Source organism: Sporothrix schenckii, assembly GCF_000961545.1.
Source record: "Sporothrix schenckii 1099-18 chromosome Unknown Cont38, whole genome shotgun sequence".
In the NCBI taxonomy this organism is placed as follows: Eukaryota; Fungi; Ascomycota; class Sordariomycetes; order Ophiostomatales; family Ophiostomataceae; genus Sporothrix; species Sporothrix schenckii.
This window is the reverse complement of record NW_015971139.1, coordinates 2,314,579-2,333,114: the sequence shown is the minus strand read 5'-3', so window position 1 is coordinate 2,333,114 and position 18,536 is coordinate 2,314,579. Positions and strand designations below refer to the sequence as shown.

Sequence of the window (18,536 nt, the reverse complement as noted above, 5' to 3'; positions counted from 1 at the left end):
AACAACTCCACATTCGTTGCTGCAGCTTGTTGTGACCTCGTCTACGACCCACCACCGCCACAACCGCCGCCGCCGCCGCCACAGCCTCCACCACCGCCACCACATCCGCCGCCACCTCCACCACATCCTCCACCACCGCCCCCGCACCCGGCGCCGCCGGCACAGCCGCCCGAAATGGATCCGCAGCTGCCGCACCCGCCCGGCCCGCCACACGCGCCGGCCGCCACACCGTTGCCACCGCCGCAGCTGCCGTTGGCGCAGTTGGCCCACTCGCCGCCGCCGACGGGCACGAAGCCGGGGGCCGCGTAGTAGTAGGCAGGGCTAAAGTACAGCGGGTAGACGAAGGGCGAGTACATAAAGTAGGAGTAACCCCAGTGGTCGTAGTACTGCTCGCGGGGCGGCAGGGTGCGGCCGTTCTTGGCGGCGCGCTTGACGGCCTTGTTGTAGTTGCTGTCGAGGCGGGCGCGCTGGGCGGCGCGGATCTGGCGGGTGACCTTGGCGCGGACGTCGTTTTCGGCAAAGAGCACGGCGTTGTGGGCGGAGACGTGGGCGGCGCGGTCGGCGGGCGGGCACTGGGCGGCGGCGCCGCTGCTGTGGAAGGCGTCGGCGACGCCGCCCTGCTTGGAGAGGCCGAGCTTGGCGCCGACGGACGAGACGTGCGCGGCGCGGACGGCCTCGCAGTACCAGCAGGTGCACGCGCTGTAGACCTCGCCGTACTTGTCCTGGTAGGCCTTGCTCGTGAACTCAAAGGCCAGGTGCAGCTTGTCCTCGTCCATCTTGTCGTCGTGGTCGACAAACTTGCGCAGCGTGCGCCGCACGCTCGTGTGGTAGTAGGCCGGCGGGGACAGCTGGTGCGTGTGCCACCCGAGATCGACGTCCAGCGTGGGCACGCACACCTGCAGCGGGTGGTCCGCCAGCAGACCAAAGAACCGCTGGTACTTTTCGAGCACGCGCGCCATGGTCGCGCGGGCCGCCGGGCTGTGCAGCCAGTCAATCGCCTGCATCTTGTCGATGAAAATGCCCTGCCGCAGCACCGCGCCCGTCAGGTCCAGCGCAAACACGCTCGCATTGTCCCAGTACCGGCTCATCATCTTGCGCACCGCCAGGCGCGCCGCCGGCAGCGGCCGGTACCGGTAGCGGCCGGGCCAGTCGTCGACGGCCTTGAGCTTGTCGCTGTCGCGCAGAATGTCTTCGAGGCGCGCCCGCACCGTGTCCATGGACGTGGTCCGCGCGGGCGCGGTCAGATCGACCATGGGCACGGCCTGTGCGGAGGACGCCGTCTCGCCGTTTCCAGCGCTGCCGACAATCGCGGCCACCAGTCCGCCCCGCTGGATCAGTCGGTTCGGGAACGTGAGCGGGTCCGGGCGCTGGGCGGCCGACATGCGTACAGGAAGGGTGTCTGCGCGGCCCGTCTTGGGTTCCAAGATGGTGCCCGGCATGGGCTGGCCGACGCGGATCAGCTCCATGCAGTCACGCACAAACTTGCCCACGGCCAGCGACTTGCGGTCAATCAAAAAAGGGCACGACGCGCACTGGACCTCAAACGCGTCACCGCCATCACCATAGCCCGCGCCCACCAGGTTGCCCGCACCGCCTTCGCCGCCGCACGTCGTCCAGGGCGCGCGCGTGAGCTGGGAACAGGCCGGGCACGGCACCGCCTTGAAGGCGTCGTCGTCGACATTGTCCCAGGCGCGCTGCGTCGTGGCCGTCCACGCTGTCTTGGCGGCCTCGGTCACCCGGCTGAACGTGCCCTGCTCGGGGTCAATGGCCGCGCTGATGGCCGCCCACGGCATGCCGGCGGCCCACACGTTGCGCGCGCCCGCACGGATGCAGTCCTCCAGAAAGGCGCGCGGGTTCAGCATGTGCGCGTGCAGGACCATCCACACGTCGAGCGGCAGCAGGTTGTCCGCCGTCCAGGCCAGCGTGCCCTTGGGCAGGTCCACGTTCACAAAGCCGTTGTACGCCGGGTGCAGCGGCACGACCATGTCGTCCTCCCGGAGGCGCATGTTGTCCCGCGTCACCTGCAGCCACCAGGCCTCGTAGCGGTCGACGGCGCGCGCGACGTACAGCGCCCAGCGCTTCTCCCGCACCTTGCTGAGCCGCGCGCGGTACAGGTCCTCGGGGGTCTGGGGCGCCGCCTGCCCCTCGGGCAGGTTCAGCGGGATCTGCACCACACTCTCGGGCGCCGCGGCCAGGGCGTCGTGCAGCCCAAAAATGCCGTCCGTGTAGCCCACCTCCTCTTTGAGCGCGTGCACCGCCGCCAGAAACTGCAGGTGGGCCAGCGCCTCGTCGGCCGTCGGCCACGCATACTGGCTCTCGTCGCCCATGTTGCTCGACGGCGCCGGGATCGGCCGCGGCGTTGTCGGCAGCTTGAGGTTGGCCAGCACGTCCGTCAGCGCGGCGAGGTCGGCCGCGGTCGGTGGTTCTTGGGGCGGCTGTGCTTGAGACGGCGGTGCCTGGGCCGAGTAGGCAGGCAGCGCTTCGTCGGAGGACGTGGCAGCCTGGGTGCCATTCACGCCTTTCGCGCCCTTCTGTTGTTTCTCGGCGAGGGCCTCCTTTTCCTTGTCGACCTTGGCCGCAGCCGCATCGCTCTTCTTCCTCGACCACGGTGCCATCGTGCGTTGTGACGACGAGGAGAGCAGGTTATGAGAGTGTTGATGTGTTGTGCTGTTCGTCTCCCTTGTTTTGCTGCCTGGTTTCGTTTGCCAGCCTTGGAGGTCAGACTGAAGGGAAAGTCAGTCTCTGTCGTTCTCTCCTCGTCTCGTCCGACTTGCTCGCAATATATGGACGACGGACCGTTATCTCAACGTCGTTCCGCTGCACTGTGCTCGGTTCTCGATCAGGAATCGGACCGGTCGCCCGCGGGCGTTCTGGTAGGCTGGCTCGGGCACGATTCAGGATGTTGGCTCAGCCTCTCGATGCAGCCAATCAGGCGAGGTATAGGGCGTTGTTTGTGTGTCTTTACGCAGGTGGTGGTCTGGGGAAGTAGAGTAAAGCGGGGTTGGTGACGCCCTAACGTTAAAGGGTGGGGCGGCCTTGGGGCGGCAAGGACGGCAGGAACGGTCCTGTCGACGTCGCCACGTTCGCTACTTCCAAGATTGCTTGCCAAAGCTTAGCACAGATACCAAGTCACCATCTGAAACAATATGGCAAACGAAAGCTTAATAGCCTAGACAGCCTTCTACGGCGCCTTCTATGAAGCCTTCTAGAACGCCTTGTCGTATGGACGGCCATGAGACCCGCAGTACGCGGCATGCAAAGTAATCAATCCGACCTCGTATGGACAATCTAAAGAAGGCAGTGAACGAAGGCGGTGACCGAAGGCAGTGCTGGTCAGATGATGATCCAACTCGACGTCATCGAGGGGCAAGTGAGTGGGATTGTCCTGGGTCGTTACATTGCGGATTATGCTGAGAGCATGTTTTCGTACGTACGTAGAGCACATTTGTTGGCTGCTTTAATCGGATATCCGCACTGTGGCGCTCACTCACGTGAATCAGCACGTGGTCTTCATATTCGCGTTCTTTTGCAAGCATGGCTGTTCTGCTCACGAATTGTACTTTCTTATTGATGTGACTTGAAGGCAACCGTTTCTGCGTTGGGCCTCATTTTTAATTTTTTTACACGGGATGAAATTACCGAGAAAAGTTTCCTGAAAAATAAAAATTACAAACAGACAAATGCCAAAAAATTTTTGGAGTTATTTTATGTCAAATTTATTCTTCAGCACTGAATAATACATGGGTTGACAGGTTTGAAGTCAATTGAAAATAGCAAGTGAGGATAAAATGACAAGAAAAGGCTTTCTCAAATAGTATTGAAGCTACTCTTCCTGGACTACTCCTACATTGCTCACGAGCTTAATTACATGCCTCCTCTTCAGCAGCCTCGACTTCCTCCCACAAGAGACCAAGTATGTACGCCATCTGCGTGTCTGTGAAGAAAGGTGCTCTTTCCCCGCACAGAGGGCCGATCAGGGTCTTCCAATACGTGCTTCCGAGACACGGCGTTGGATTATATCATCCGACATCTCCGATGTATTCTCCGTGTCCGCGCTGAACGCGTAATTTGTGCAGCCCGCGGTACCGGCCTTCGGACCTTTTTTAACTTGTCCTTTCGGATCTTTCCTCTCAATTATAAATCGGATTTTGACGTTTTCGACGTTTGTCACGTATTCTCTCCGTAGCTCGCGTATTGCGGGGGGACACCCGCTCCAACTGAGTTGACACCATCAAAGGCGCGACCCAGTAGCCGTTGACGCCATCGCTGGGAGGGGGGTCAGCTCAAGAGGTGGACAGCCATAACGCACCATACGTGGGCAAGGCGCGGGTTGCGCCGGCAAGACGTGGGACGCGTTCACACTTGCAGAGCGATATAAGAGGCGTTTGATGGTCGTGATGCAATAGTCGTCAATCGTTTTTGTATAATACCTTTGTACCTCGTACCTCGTACACACATACATCTACACCTGCACAATCCTCCACCTGACGCAGACACCGCAACGATGCCGACCGAATTCATCTCCCTCACATTCCCCAACGACAGCAATGAGCTTGCGCCCAAGGTCGGCGCGCCGGCAGACCCGGCGTTCTTGACGCGGTACGCGCGCACGCTCGACGACTACGGCTTCAAGTACACGCTGCTGCCATACGATGCGGGCGGATTCGACCCGTGGACGCAGAGCGCGTACATTGCGTCCGTGACCAAAAACCTCAAGGTCATCGTGGCCCTGCGGCCCAACACGGTGTACCCGACGGTGGCGGCCAAGGCGCTGGCGACGCTGGACCAGCTGAGCAACGGGCGCGCGGTGGTGCACTTTATCGCGGGCGGCAGCGACGCGGAGCAGGCGCGGGAGGGGGACTTTCTGACCAAGGAGCAGCGGTACGGGCGGCTGGAGGAGTACATCAAGATTCTGCGGCGGGCGTGGGCGAGCGCGGCACCGTTTGACTGGGACGGCACGTACTACCAGTTCAAGAACTACAGCAACCGCGTGCGGCCGGCCAACGGCAAGACGACGATCCCCGTGTCGGTGGGCGGGTCGTCGCCCGAGGCGTACCGGGTGGGCGGGTCGCTGGCGGACATCTTTGGGCTCTGGGGCGAGCCGCTCAAGGACACCAAGGAGCAGATTGATAAGATTTATGCCGAGGCCGCCAAGGCCGGCCGCACGGACCGCCCGCGCATCTGGGTGACGTTCCGGCCCATCGTGGCCGAGACGGAGGAGCTCGCGTGGGCCAAGGCGCACCGCACGCTCGACGTGCTCAACGGCAACCAGGAGGCCTTCCGCAAGACGTTCCCCAACTTTGCGCCGGGCGGCCAAGGGCCGCAGAACGTCGGCTCGCAGCGCCTGCTCGAGATTGCCAAGCGCGGCGACGTGCAGGACCGCGCGCTGTGGTACCCGACCGTCACGGCCACCAACGCGCGCGGCGCGTCCACGGCGCTCGTGGGCTCGTACGACACCGTGGCCGAGGCCATCCTCGACTACGTCGATCTGGGCGCCGAGCTCATCTCCATCCGCGGCTACGACAACTACCACGACGCCGTCGACTACGGGCGCTACATTCTGCCGCGCGTGTACCAGGGCATTGCCGACAGGGAGAAGGCCAAGCAGGCCACAGAGACGACAACGGCGCAGACGACAGAGACGACAGAGACGACAACGGCGCAGACGACAAACGGCGACTCCCAGGCGGTTGCGGCGAGTGCATGAGGGCGGGCATGAAAGTGCGTTAGAGTGCGGCAGGGACGTTGTGCCCGGGGTGCCCCAAGTTCGTGGCGGGAACCCCGCTTAGTCACCCTGTAGCGTACCCCTGTAGCGGCGTTCCAGCCGTGTTAGTCGTGTTAGTGCGTTGTTAGCGAATCACGTCATGCGATGTCGACATTGTTGCGACATCTGAAGGATCCATGCAGACGCCTGACAAACGTGACAAGTGCGTGTAAAAACAGCTCGAGCGGGCAAATGGAGTGCCTAAAACACTGATGTGGACGGGCGGAAATGCGCAAAACGACACCATTTGGAGAACGCCGTCTTGAACGCCGTCTCCGTCGATGGCGCCTTGCTGACGACGACCTGCCTGTGGAATACGGGCAAAGAAGGGAGAAAACGTATGACAGCATCGAATGTCCCGTCGTGCGCACGTATTTGCGTTGAGGGGAGGGGATAAATACAGGACGGTCCGTTGAGCTGTTGGGTTTGCGGTTCTACGAGTTCATCGTCTTCATCTTCTTCATCGCCATCTTAAATCGCAAGTCTGGTTAAGATCTTTGGTTAAGATCTCTGGTTAAGATATCGTATTGCAACTACGCTCAACAAATAACATTGCGTATTGCCAGCCTCAGGTTGACACATCCCACCACTTCCATCACATCCCACGTCCCCGCAATGGCACCCGGTGCTCTCGTGGCCGAGGCCACCTCGCCCTCCTCGACCCCCACGCCCTCCCTCCCAAAGCAGACACCATCCCAATCACAGAAGCGTCGCAATGACCAGGCACCACGAGACATCTTCCCCGACGGCATCCGCACTTCGGGCCAGCACAACCCGCTGTACGACCAGCTCAAGCCGTACGCGGCGTTTCCCAAAGAGATCACAGGCCCGACGGTCTGGCGCAAAGAAGACTACGAGGGCCAGCCCGAGCGGTGGGTGCACCGGTTCAGCGAGGCTGAGATTGACGAGCTCAGCGCGGCGGCGGACGCCTTCATCGCGAGCGGCACGCCGCTGACGGGCATTGCCCAGCACAACTTCCCCCTGCCGCGGCTGGCCCAGGCGCTCGGGCGCGTCCGCAGCGACCTGCTTGACGGCAAGGGGTTTGTACTCTTCAAGGGCTTCCCGGCGGACCGGTGGTCGCCGCTCAAGAACGCCGCGGCGTACATGGGCCTGGGGACGTACCTGGGCTACTTTGTGTCGCAGAATGGGCGCGGCCACGTGCTGGGGCACGTCAAGGACGTCGGCGACGACCCGACGCAGATCCACAAGGTGCGCATCTACCGCACGACGGCACGCCAGTTCTTCCACGCCGACGACGGCGACCTCGTGGGCCTGCTCTGCGTGCACCGCGCGCTCGCGGGCGGCGAGAGCGACATTGTCAGCATGCACCACGTGTGGAACACGCTGCAGCGCGAGCACCCGGACGTCGCCGCGCTCCTGACGCAGCCCATCTGGTACTTTGACCGCAAGGGCGAGGTGTCCGCCGGCGACGACCCCTACACGCGCCAGCCCGTCTTCTACCTCGAGCCCGGCGGCCGCGGCCGCGTCTACAGCAAGTGGGACCCCTACTACGTGCGGTCGCTGACGCGCTACTCGGACGCCGGCGTCATCCCGCCGCTCAGCGACGCGCAGCAGCACGCCATGCAGGTCCTCGAGGACACCTGCCAGCGGCTGGCGCTGCACATGGTGCTCGAGGTCGGCGACATCCAGTTTGTCAGCAACTGCCACCTGCTGCACGCCCGCACCGCCTACAAAGACTACCCGGCGCCCGCCCCGCGGCGCCATCTGCTGCGGCTGTGGCTGTCGACGCCCGAGACCGAAGGCGGCTGGACGCTGCCGTTCCCCGACAGCCAGGAGCTGAAGCGCGGCGGCATCCAGGTGGACGACACCCCACCGGTTTGCCCCTTGGATGCGGAATAGCGGCCGGGAGGTGCAAGGGAAAGTAAAAGGAGGGCAAGTACATAATAATGACCTAGTTACGATAGTTTTGGATTTGTTTTGATATATATTGTTCATTTATGATTGGAAATGGAATTCATGCCAACAAGTTGCTCAATTGCGAGCAAATGCACAGTTTGAGATACGAACGGGTGACGCAAGTGATGATACGAATGTACACGATATACACAACGTTCACGACGTACTCGATGTACGATGTGTGCATGTACGAGAGCAACGAGCTAACGACCACTCAAACGACTCATGTTCTCGGCCGAGACGAGGTTGTCGAGGCAAGGGTAGGACAGGATACAAATCAGGGTCCACATGTACGATTATCGTTATCAGATCAAAGAAGGGTGAGCTTGAACGGTAGAAAACGCCCGTATTGTCAGTAGGAAACGGAACGAGAGGATGACAAAGACAAATGTCGTCAGGAACAAACCCTCCGCGAGACACCCGAGCTGCGCGAGCCGAGTACGGAGGGAAGAGAAGGGCAGGACGAGAAAAGGTCAAGAAAAAGGGACGGACGGGCACAAAAACGTTTTGTGCCGAGATGCACAGCCGGAACAAACTCAACAAGCACAAGCGTTATGCAACGCTCTTTGCAGCTGTCGCCATCCTAGCGAGAATGGCGCAGGCCCCACAGACACCGGGATCCACGGGGCCAAACGACGGGCCGGATGGGGCAATTCGGGAGTGCAGTGGCGACAACATACAGTGGATTAAGGAACGATTAGTGGGCAGGGTGCTGTAAAAGTGGCGAAGTGAGCCTTTACAGTGACTGCAGTGACTGCAGTGACTGCAGTGACTACAGTGCTACAGTGACTACAGGACTTCAGTGGGCTACGGTGGGCTACAGTAGTTTGTCGTGAGTTGGTACTGCCAAGTTCGTCTCTCAACACTCGGCGACTAACCTCCACTTCGCTTTTATCCATTGGCACTTTGTTGAAGACGCCATCGACATCGTCTTGACTTGCTGCCAACATTTCATCCTGGCCAAGTGTGGGGGTTGTTCATGTTCCTGTACAGTTGCGTTTGCCGAGGTATCATCGCTATCGAAAACATGTATGTCGTTCTCTGGACGTCTCACGGAATTATGAGACGCCATAGTTCGAGTGCAGATCGGAGATGCTGCACCATTTTACTCTTCGACGACCGAGACCGACAAGACGGAAGAGGGCAAAGACATGCCGAGCAGGTAGAAAATACACTGTAGCTTGCCAAATCCTATGTCGGGCCGCCCTGTATTCTTGTCAACCTGCACTACGTTCACTGTTTTGCTCGGATGGTTTTCATCACATTTTCATCACATACTGGCCTGTTCATTTGTTGACTAATTGTTCTTTTATTGTGTTATACTCTTGTGTAAATTTCTTGTTTATTCGATTTGTGACTCCATCTTTAATTGTGGTTTACTTTCATTTTGCATTTTGTATGTCACTTGTTTCCAGAGCGCTTTCCCTTCCATCTCAGCGCCCCAGCAGGACTTGTTGACATGTTTTGATTTCATTTCACTCCCATTGATTTTGGATGTTGTCTGTTACTTTTATCGTCTTTCGCACTCCCTTGTCCACATCATAGAAGAATCGTATGTTGTCCGTGACACATCCATCAACAACCATCAGCCAACATCACAACTGCACAACTGCACAAAAGCACAACCACCACATTCACCATGTCCACCAGCAACCCACTCGCCAACACAGACAAGGCCGCCCACGAGATCCCCCCGTCCCAACGAGTCTTGCTTCTTCACGGCCCTCGTCAGCCGTACCACGTGACGCACGACTATGCCGTTCCGCAGCTGCACCACGACCGCGAGATCCTGGTGCGGACGGCCGTCATTGGTCTCAACCCCATCGACTGGAAATCGCCCGACTTCAACTTTGCCATCCCCGAGCTGCCGTACATTGCGGGACGGGAGTGTGCCGGGGAGGTTGTGCAGCTAAAGACGAGAGCCGAAACGAGCAGTGTCCACGGCCTGAGCGAGGCAAGTGAGGCAGATGGCTTGCTGTCACCAGAGGTCCCATCCGCCGCGGAAGATGCAGAGGCGGACGTTGTCGTCGACGTTACAGACAATGTGGCATCCACCACCATCAGCAGCAACGACACGGCCATCCCGGCCGTGGAGCCCATCATCCACACCTTTCTGACCAACGACGCCTCGGCCGCGAAGAGAGTGTCTGTTGTCGACGCTGTCGAGGTGGACGACAAGACAGACGTTCCCCTTGGTCGTTCCCCCAGCACATCCACGTCTGGCCGCATCACCACGGGCGACCGCGTCTTGGCCATCTCGACCGACTACCGCGACCTCCGCAAGGGCGCGTACCAAGAGTACGTCGTCGTGTGGGACTACAACACGGTCCGGCTGCCGCCGCACGTGTCCTGCGAGGCCGGTGCCACCATGGGCGTGGCCTTTGTGGCGGCCGTGCTGGCCCTCGGCGTCAACCTCGGCGTCGACTTTTCGTCCGTCGCGGGCGGGCCCGACCTGCTGTCCATTGTCCGGCGGCTGCCCCCGGCGGCGCTGGCCGCAGACATTCGCGACGAGTGCCTGCGCGGCATCGGCGCCTCCGACAAGGACCAGGACCATGACCGCGCCCGGGCCGGCGACTGGCTCGCCATCTGGGGCGCGTCGTCGACGTCGGCGCACATGGCCATCCAGCTGGCGCGGCTGGCGGGGCTGCGCGTGGCCGCCGTCGTGGACACAGCCAAGCACGGGTGGCGGCTGGCGCGGAAAGACGGCGACAAAGAAGACGAAGAAACGGACAAGGGCTGGTGGCAGCCGGACTGGGTGGTGGACAGCCACGACCCGGCACGGGCGGTCGCGGTGCTGCGGGCCAACCTCGGCAGCCGCCTGCGGTTCGGCTTCGACACGCGCGGCCGGGACACGGCGACGTGGCTGCTGCAGGCCCTGGCCGGGGGTGACCCGGCCGCCGCAAGTAACAAGAAAGCAACGGCGTCTACGTCGAACTCGGCCTCGGGCCGCACCACCCCCCGGAGCAGCCCGCCGTCGCCGCCGGCCACGCCACGCGGGGACAACGGCGTGGTGGCCCCCATTTCCGACATGGCCGACACGGACGATCTTCCTGTGGAACAGGCCCCGGCCCCGAAAAGCCACCTGGTGGGGCTGACCGGCCTACCCAAGGGCACGCCGCCCCCACACGCCGTCTTCCACAGCGTGCCCATCAAACTCTTCCACGAAGTGCCGGCGGTGGGCGAGGCCCTGTCGTCCTGGCTGGAGCGCCTGCTGGCCTCCAAGAAGCTGGTTCCGCCCGTGGTGGCGGGCGTCGAGGACGGTCTCGAGCGCGTCAATGCAGGCCTGGACCGCCTGCGTGCCGGCGAGATCAGCGGGGGCCGGCTGGTGGTGCGGCTCGAAGGGCGTACATAACAGTGAGGCGTCTACGGTGGCGACGGTGACGACGGTGACGACGGTGACGACGCGGACGAAAGTGATGACACATCGTACATGCAAATATACAATCTAGAATATGGGTTCATAATTCATCGGCTTGCTTCAGTACCTGCTCCATCTGCTACTCCACGTCATGTAGGTCCTTCAACGGCACCGTCCCCGGAATGTGTAGATACGACACCAGATCCGCCGTGGGATCCGTCTCCTTCTTGGTCCAGCCGTTGCCAAAGTACCAAGCAAATCGGTTCACGTGGCCGCTGTCGTCCGCTGGCCCCAGGTACGTGTACTCGTAGTCCTCCCACCGCGGCGCCCGCCGGATCGTCGCCAAATGCGCCATGCTGCCTGGCCACATCCCGCTGATGTAGCCGCCCGGCTGGCCGGCGTTGTACCACGAGCGGCAGGGCTCGGACAAGACGGTCGTCTGGAAAAACGCCGTGGCCCAGGCTTCAAAGTCGAGCGCGGCCTGGCGCGAGGGCACAATGGAGCGGATGCCCTCGGCCGAGACCTTGCGCAGGATCCGGGCGAGGTGGGTCACCTGCGTCTCGACCGAGTAGGGGACCGTGCCCGAGGGACCCGAGCCGTGGGGACCCAGCACGAAGAACAGATTGGGAAACCCAGGCGCAGCCGTGCCCAGGTACGTGTGCGGGTGCCCGTGGGCGGTCCACACGTCGCTCAGCGACTTGGTGGACCCGGCCACGGTGATGGGAAACGGCGGCGCCGGCCCCGGCCCCGACTTGGACGCGTCGGCCCCCGTGGCGCAGATGATGGCGTCGACCTCGCGCACGACGCCGTCCTCCGTCTCGATGCCCGTGGCGGTGAACCGCCGGATCGGCGTCCGCACGTAGTCGACGTTGTCTTCGGCCAGGGCCTCGAGGTAGCCCGGCCCGGGAGTCAGGCGCCGGCAGTTGGGCGAGAAGTCGGGGATGAGGTCGTGGAGGAGTGCCGGCTTCTTCTGCACGCGCTCCCGCATGCTGGCCGTGAACTGCTCCCGGAGTGTGTCGTTCGCCGGCGCGTTCTTAAAGACGGTGCCAAACCGGTGCCAGTACTTGATCTCGAGCGCCTTGCGGAACGCCAGGTAGGCCTCTGGGTCGGCGGCGCGCGCGGCGCGCTGCTTCTCCGTGTACGGCTGCGGGATGGCCTTGCGCTCGTGGTGGAAGATGTCGCTCCCGAGGTCGCCGGGCTCGCGGGGTGCGCCTTGTCCGTCCTCTTGCGTCGTGACCGTCGCCTCGTCAGTTTTCTCTCCATTCGCTGCAAACGACGACGCAATCCAGGTCCGATGGCGCACGTAGTGGTCGAGCCGTGCCACCGTCTTTTGCAGGTTCGTCGTCAGCTGGATCCCGCTGGCGCCGTTGCCAATCACGGCCACTCGTTTTCCCGCGGGGTCAAACGACGCATCCCAGTTCTGTGCGTGCCGCAGGTGGCCCTGGAAGTCGGCGAGGCCGGGGTAGTCGGGCAGCGCCCAGTTGTCGAAGATGCCGACGGCGGTGATGAGAATGTCAAAGACGTGGACGTGCGTGGCCCCAGTGGCCACGTCGCTGACGGTGACGGTCCACTCGCCGGCTTCCTGCGACCACTCGGCCGCGTCGACACGTCGTCCGAGCTGCACGTGGTCATACACACCGTGTTGTCTGGCGACACCCTGCCAGTAGTCCCGGATCTCGCCGCCAAACGAAAACGCATCTGTCCACTGCGGGTTCGGCGCAAACGTCGACTGGTATGCGTGCGAGGGGATGTCGCAGCGCACGCCGGGGTAGCGGTTGGTCAGCCAGGTGCCGGACAGCTCATTGTTCTTTTCGAAAATGGTGAGCTGGATGCCGGGCACTTTGGCCGGCAGGAGAATGCCCGCGGTGATGCCCGAGAGGCCGCCGCCCACAACGGCCACGCGCAGTGAACGCGGCTCGTCAATAAAACGATCGACAAGCTGGACGCCGCCCAGCGGGGTCGCCGTGCTGTCGACAGAGCCCATGACGTGGTGGTGGTGGTGGCGAGTGACGAACGACGAGTGACGAGATACCGAAAGTTGAGGAGGGTTGACAAAATGACCGGTTCGAGGTGATACCACAGGAAAGGAGTACGTTGGAGAACGAAAGCTTAAACCAACTCGACAATGCTACCGCTGCCAAGCGCGATCGATGTTGACGTCTCGACTTGAACAAGATCGAAGAACGCTCAGAGTGATTCAGAGACCGTGAATATGAACGGCAACTGACGAACTGGAACGCCGTCTGCTGTCGTTGCTCAGGCTCCGAGTACGCAACGAAAGCATTGCATCATTCTGCTGCAGACGCACGACTGCGCGGCAGACAATGCAGCGGACCAAAAGAGACCACTCTGCGGCGTGCAGTGGAGAGTGGAGAGTGGCCTGCAGCGGACCGCTGTAGTGCTGCCGTGATGGTGCAGGAGACCCACAATAGCAGTGTTTGTGGGTGCGCACTCCCAACTGCAAATTGTGTCATTGGGAAGGGGCGGTTGCTAATACGTCTCATTGCCCAATTGGGAAGGTGTGCCGGGATGGTGCGTGGAAGGCGCGAAGAACAACGTCGAGGGTGGACAACAAATAACAAGTTGCACAACGGTGACGATAAGGCCGTGTCATTCATGCCCAAGAAGAATATTCTCTCGGCCGAGATGGACTTTGTGGCCTTGCCAAGACATTTATTTGCCGTTGCCGTTGCGCATCGGTGGCCGGGGGGCTCTAAACCTTGAGATCCTCGCGTCGACAAGACGAAGCCGGCGAGATTGGAAAGTTTTCAAACAAAACAAGCAAAACCTTTCGTTGGAGAGTTTTTCCTTTTGTTTTCAAAGAACTCTGTCCCCATCTCGATCGCAAGGTAGTGCGACGGACGCCCGTCGTACTCGCCCAGCGGAGTCTGAAGTTGTCTCTGTCGCCGTCGACAATGGAGTGAATGCTTTGCACCGGCCGCGGTTGGTGCAATCACGCATGAGAAGGCGTTGTTGTTGCCTAGGGAATCAGTGATTGGCTGAGATTGTGGCTTGTAGCAGTGTAGGACTGACCTGGTAGCATCGCCATTGTCAGTGACTCTGACAATTGAGTGTCACGGCCAAGTCACAGCCAAAAGGCCACGCCAATGATCGATCTCGTTGGCGATTGACAATTGACAATTGACCGCCCCGGCGGCCACCCATGCTACAATATAAAAGAGATCTTTTCCCGCATCAGTGTTCATCGTGTACCATCTGCCGCCTCAATCTTCCACTCTGACTCTGCAGGCTGATCCAACCTCGGGCGAAAGAGACAGTCTCGAGCCCCAGCACTTTCATCACCTTCACCTCACTCCGCAACAGTAGGCCAAAAGAATCAAGAATTGAACTCGGGTATGACAAACGACGACGTTCATACCAATCCTCCCCGCCTTGCCAGCCATTCCAGCCTCGCCATTGCTAGACAGTGCATTATTTGCGGCATCCAGTATGACGACTCCGGGCATGGCCTGCGCAAAGGGCATCGCCAACGCAATGAGCGCAGTGAAGTTCACGCTCATGGTCGATATCAAAAGCGGCAAGATATGGAGATGGTGTCGGCGGTTGGAAATACGGCCAGACTCTCCAAATGACCACCTGAGACAAAAATGAGTCACTTGTGATATTTGAACTGTGACGCATGATGCGTTGTTATTGTTATTGTTTGCAAGAGGAAGGAACGATGCGGCGAAACTGGAAGCTTACCTAACCACAGCTCCTGCCATAAACGACAACAGAACCTCACCATGAGGCTCCGGTATTTTACCTTCTCTTCCGAAAATAATTTACGAAACTTTCACCTTCTTCTTTCTTCCTTCTTCCACATCCTCTTCTTTTGTCATCGCCGTCGAAGATCTCCAACGTCAACGCATCAAATATCTCGCGGTACACAACGCCTTCTGCCTCGAACGAAGCCATGGCATCGTCCTCCTCTGCTGGCATCAGCTGGGATCTCTATCCCAAATCTGGTAGGATTCAACCTCATGAGCCTCTTGAGGGCTACACTCTGGGCGGCTTTCACCCAGTCACCCTGGGCGACGCTCTTTGCAACGGACGATATATCATCCGTCACAAACTCGGCTTTGGGCATCAGTCCACCGTCTGGCTAGCTTGGGACAACGAGCATGCCAACATCAGCAACGCACGCCCTTGGGTGGCTGTAAAAATCAAGACGGCCACTGCCTCCGCCGACAGCCTCTTCCACGACGGCGAAGTGGGCGTTCTCGGCATCCTGGAGCGTCACTACCGCGGCACCAACCAGCAGGGCCCGCGCACGTTCCTCCTGCTTCTCGACGCCTTCCGCCATGTCGGTCCCAATGGAATACATAATTGCATTGTGACTGAAGTGCTCGGCCACACCATGCAGGATCTCTTCAGCAGCTACCCCGCCGACGGTGACTTGCTGCCCCCCGACTTGGTGCTTCGTTACTCCCAGCAACTTTTGCAGGGGCTTGACATGGTGCACCGCCTTGGCATTGCCCACGGTGGTAGGTCTCCATTGTCCCTCTCGTTTCTGACGTAAACCGGAAAACTGACAACAGCTGCTCACTCTGACAGACATTTCTCCCGCCAACATTGCCTTGACTTGCGACCAGGCCCAGGAAAACCCCGACACCTTCCTTGCCACAGTCGGGGCCAACCCACGCACCGTTGCCTACGAGAGTGATGCTCCCCGTCCCGCCGGCCTCCCCAAGCAGCTCATTGCATGCGCCGTCTGGGACGCCTGGTGTGTGGACCGCGAGACGGATGTCCGCATCTTGGACTGGGGCTCCGCGTTCCACATGGCCGAAAATGTGACGCGCCCGACCCAGCCCGCCAAACTTCGCCCGCCAGAGACCTTTTTCGGGCACCACATCAACTTCACTCATGATCTGTGGATGGCTGGTAGCGTGGTGCGTTGCTGATGCACAGTGTGTGAACAACACCTTGTCACTTCCCAGTCCCATTTGCTAACGCAGCCAGATCTACTCCATGGTTTTCCAGGCAGCACCGGTTACCAGTGTCACAGCACCTGACCACGCCATTGTTCATGAACTTGTCGCCAAGTTTGGCCCCTTGCCGGCGGCCTAGAATGTCCGCTTGCAGGAGATGAAGGCCAATCTCAAGAAGGAAGACGAAAATGGTTGGTGAATTGCATTGATTTGGACCTTCTTCTTCCTTTTCCTTTTCACAGTTGTTCTGCTAACAAGACTGTCGCTGTGCAGCCGCCGCCCCACGCCAGGAGCTGCTTGAGGACTCTTTCGAAGCCCGCCGCCAGGAGATGATCCGCCAGTGCGCTGGCCTTGCCTCTGAGGTCTATGAAAAAGACCAATTCACCGAGTACGATCTCTGGGCCGTCAAGTTCCTGCTCTGGCCCCTTCAGGGCTTGCTGCGCCACGATCCCGCGCACCGTCTCTCAGCAAAGGAAGCCGCCGCCAGCATTGCCTGGACCGATTACCGCAGAGACACCTAGCTCCAGTGGCAACAACGGCTGTGGCATCTCTTTCCTGGGCAGGCCAGCGCTTCTATTTACCCCATTCAGCACCCCTTACAGCTCCTCCATCCCGACGCCGGCGGACTTGGGCTTGGGCTTGAGGTTGTTGGGAATGGTCGACTCCCAGTGGTCGGGGTCCTTGTACTTGATCAACGGGCATTTCAATGTGAACCACACCTCCTGTGAATTGTCAGTACAACGGTGCGGCGACGAGTCACATTTGAGATTTTCTTTTGCTTTTCTCATCGTTCTTACCCTCGCAAACATGGCATAGCTGTCGGCGTTGTACAGCGCCTTACTCCTTTCAGCACCCTTGACGAGCTTCTGCGTGTAGTAGCTGTCGTACGCGAGGACGGTTTTGCCATCGGTGTCTTTGAAGGACTCGTCGAAGATGCCGCTTTCCAGGCCCTTTGGTCTGCGTGTGTTAGTGCTTGTTTTCGTATTCGTTTTTAGTTTTAGGTGGATGCAGAATCTCAATCTTACCGGTCTTTAATCTGCGAGGTTCGATGACTGGACAATGGTTAATGATCGAGAACAAATGATGCAAGGCAATAACTACAAACTGAAACGGCTCGTAACCTACATCAGCTCGTGCAGGATGAGCCCGCCGTAGGTGGCCATGCGTGCCGACGGCCAGCACTCCTTCTTGGCCGCGTTGGCACACGTCGCCTCGCACTGGATGTCGTGGATGGTGCGTGGGTAGCCCAGCTGCCAAACCACGGGGCACACAAAGATGAAGCTGGCCTTGTCGGCCGCGTGCGGCGACCACGGTGTCGTGTACAGGGCAATGGTGCCCGGCGGCACCGGGTCGCCGGGCCGGACGGCATCGCAGGCGGCCTGCGGGTCGATGTTGCCAAAGTGGATCGCCTGGAGCCGGTCGCTGCCCGAGGTGCTGTCCGACAGCAGGGACTGGAAGACGCCCAGCACGGTCTCGACGTCCTCCGCCCGAAAGTACTTTTTGAAGATCTTGGAGTTCTTGTTGACCTGGCTCTTCCCCGGCGGCAGCAGCTCCCACCGCGCGTACTTGGCCAGGTCAATGGCCTCGTCAAAGCCAATGTCCAGCAGGTGGCGCTGCTCCGCGGTCCAGTCGGGCAGCTTGTCGAGGTACTGGAGGCTGGTCACGCTGCGGGGCACGACGTCGGTTGCCTCGCTGCTGGGACGTGGATGGCCGCTGGCCGGGGACACGGGCCCCAGAGCCAACAAAGCAAAAAGGGCAGGGCGCATGTTTAAAGAGAGATCTGAAAGCCGTGTTTTGTCACAACGACCGTACTGTCAGCGTGAGTTGGTACTTGTAGAAAGAGTTGTGTTGGACATGCGTTGGCGGTGGATGGGAGGCACCCCAGGTCCTAATATGTCTCTTCTCAGGACCTGTGCCTGTTTCAGTCTATGAAGCGCACATGCTGCACATACCGGTGCCGTGAACAACCGACGGCGGAGACAGCTCGACGGTGTGGCGCCAAGAACAATGAGTCCAAGTTTGGCCGCTGTTCTCCGCATTGGTGAAGAACACCCCGCTAGCTCGACGGTTGTTGCCGTAACAGGACGGGACGTCCCGTTCTGGACTCATTCCTCACATTGCATTTGGCTGGTTCTGTCCAATTGGCTGCCTCCAACACGGTGGCTGGCATCGTGACCTGTCTTTGGCGTGCCAATGGGTTCAGTTCCCTTTTGATCCCTTTGCATTGTTTCGACTTATTAGCAGTCACGTCAACGCGTGACATTGGGGACTCGTCTCCTTTAGGCGTGATCGCATCCTAAAACAGACACAACGACCAGAATGGGAACGATAAACCAATATTTGGATACATTGGTCTCGTTGTTCTCCAGCCAGCAGCTGAGGAGGGCCGTGTGATAGAAACTAAAGAGAATCATCGATCGATAAAATCAGAACATAAAATGCAAAACGTTAGAAACTAAAGTTTCATTTGGACGCCACGGCGCTTACATGGAGAGTGAGATGTGAATGCAGTTCGCGTCGACATGTCCAAGATCGGTTGTGCTGTGCAGGTCATGAGCAACCGAAT

At 59.9% G+C, this 18,536-nt stretch overlaps 10 protein-coding genes across 10 annotated transcripts; 6 read left to right on the top strand and 4 right to left on the bottom strand.

Annotated features, from left to right (window-relative positions):
- Window positions 1-41: 41 nt before the first annotated feature.
- On the bottom strand, window positions 42-2,615 carry SPSK_05953 (alpha-ketoglutarate-dependent sulfonate dioxygenase; the record flags this gene model as incomplete). Its single annotated transcript, XM_016732661.1, has 1 exon — window positions 42-2,615. One exon carries the CDS (start codon window positions 2,613-2,615, stop codon window positions 42-44), a length of 2,574 nt encoding a protein of 857 aa, XP_016592465.1.
- A 1,889-nt stretch (window positions 2,616-4,504) lies between these two features.
- On the top strand, window positions 4,505-5,707 carry SPSK_06363 (alkanesulfonate monooxygenase; the record flags this gene model as incomplete). The annotated part of the gene is made up of 1 exon (XM_016733069.1): window positions 4,505-5,707. The coding sequence occupies one exon, from the start codon at window positions 4,505-4,507 to the stop codon at window positions 5,705-5,707; it is 1,203 nt and encodes a 400-aa protein (XP_016592464.1).
- Window positions 5,708-6,379: 672 nt separating this feature from the next.
- On the top strand, window positions 6,380-7,624 carry SPSK_06339 (uncharacterized protein; the record flags this gene model as incomplete). The annotated part of the gene is made up of 1 exon (XM_016733045.1): window positions 6,380-7,624. The coding sequence occupies one exon, from the start codon at window positions 6,380-6,382 to the stop codon at window positions 7,622-7,624; it is 1,245 nt and encodes a 414-aa protein (XP_016592463.1).
- Window positions 7,625-8,069: 445 nt separating this feature from the next.
- Window positions 8,070-8,399, top strand: SPSK_06766 (uncharacterized protein; the record flags this gene model as incomplete). The annotated part of the gene is made up of 1 exon (XM_016733463.1): window positions 8,070-8,399. The coding sequence occupies one exon, from the start codon at window positions 8,070-8,072 to the stop codon at window positions 8,397-8,399; it is 330 nt and encodes a 109-aa protein (XP_016592462.1).
- Window positions 8,400-9,320: 921 nt separating this feature from the next.
- Window positions 9,321-11,033, top strand: SPSK_06171 (uncharacterized protein; the record flags this gene model as incomplete). Its single annotated transcript, XM_016732878.1, has 1 exon — window positions 9,321-11,033. The coding sequence occupies one exon, from the start codon at window positions 9,321-9,323 to the stop codon at window positions 11,031-11,033; it is 1,713 nt and encodes a 570-aa protein (XP_016592461.1).
- A 145-nt stretch (window positions 11,034-11,178) lies between these two features.
- Window positions 11,179-13,023, bottom strand: SPSK_06119 (uncharacterized protein; the record flags this gene model as incomplete). Its single annotated transcript, XM_016732826.1, has 1 exon — window positions 11,179-13,023. One exon carries the CDS (start codon window positions 13,021-13,023, stop codon window positions 11,179-11,181), a length of 1,845 nt encoding a protein of 614 aa, XP_016592460.1.
- Window positions 13,024-14,344: 1,321 nt separating this feature from the next.
- SPSK_06820 (uncharacterized protein) lies at window positions 14,345-14,560 on the bottom strand (the record flags this gene model as incomplete). Its single annotated transcript, XM_016733512.1, has 1 exon — window positions 14,345-14,560. One exon carries the CDS (start codon window positions 14,558-14,560, stop codon window positions 14,345-14,347), a length of 216 nt encoding a protein of 71 aa, XP_016592459.1.
- A 395-nt stretch (window positions 14,561-14,955) lies between these two features.
- Window positions 14,956-16,109, top strand: SPSK_06396 (uncharacterized protein; the record flags this gene model as incomplete). Its single annotated transcript, XM_016733102.1, has 3 exons — window positions 14,956-15,526; window positions 15,597-15,931; window positions 16,002-16,109. The coding sequence occupies 3 exons, from the start codon at window positions 14,956-14,958 to the stop codon at window positions 16,107-16,109; spliced, it is 1,014 nt and encodes a 337-aa protein (XP_016592458.1).
- Window positions 16,110-16,127: 18 nt separating this feature from the next.
- SPSK_06748 (uncharacterized protein) lies at window positions 16,128-16,491 on the top strand (the record flags this gene model as incomplete). The annotated part of the gene is made up of 2 exons (XM_016733445.1): window positions 16,128-16,161; window positions 16,244-16,491. 2 exons carry the CDS (start codon window positions 16,128-16,130, stop codon window positions 16,489-16,491), a joined length of 282 nt encoding a protein of 93 aa, XP_016592457.1.
- A 75-nt stretch (window positions 16,492-16,566) lies between these two features.
- Window positions 16,567-17,736, bottom strand: SPSK_06381 (uncharacterized protein; the record flags this gene model as incomplete). Its single annotated transcript, XM_016733087.1, has 4 exons — window positions 16,567-16,692; window positions 16,768-16,927; window positions 16,996-17,022; window positions 17,096-17,736. The coding sequence occupies 4 exons, from the start codon at window positions 17,734-17,736 to the stop codon at window positions 16,567-16,569; spliced, it is 954 nt and encodes a 317-aa protein (XP_016592456.1).
- Window positions 17,737-18,536: the final 800 nt, after the last annotated feature.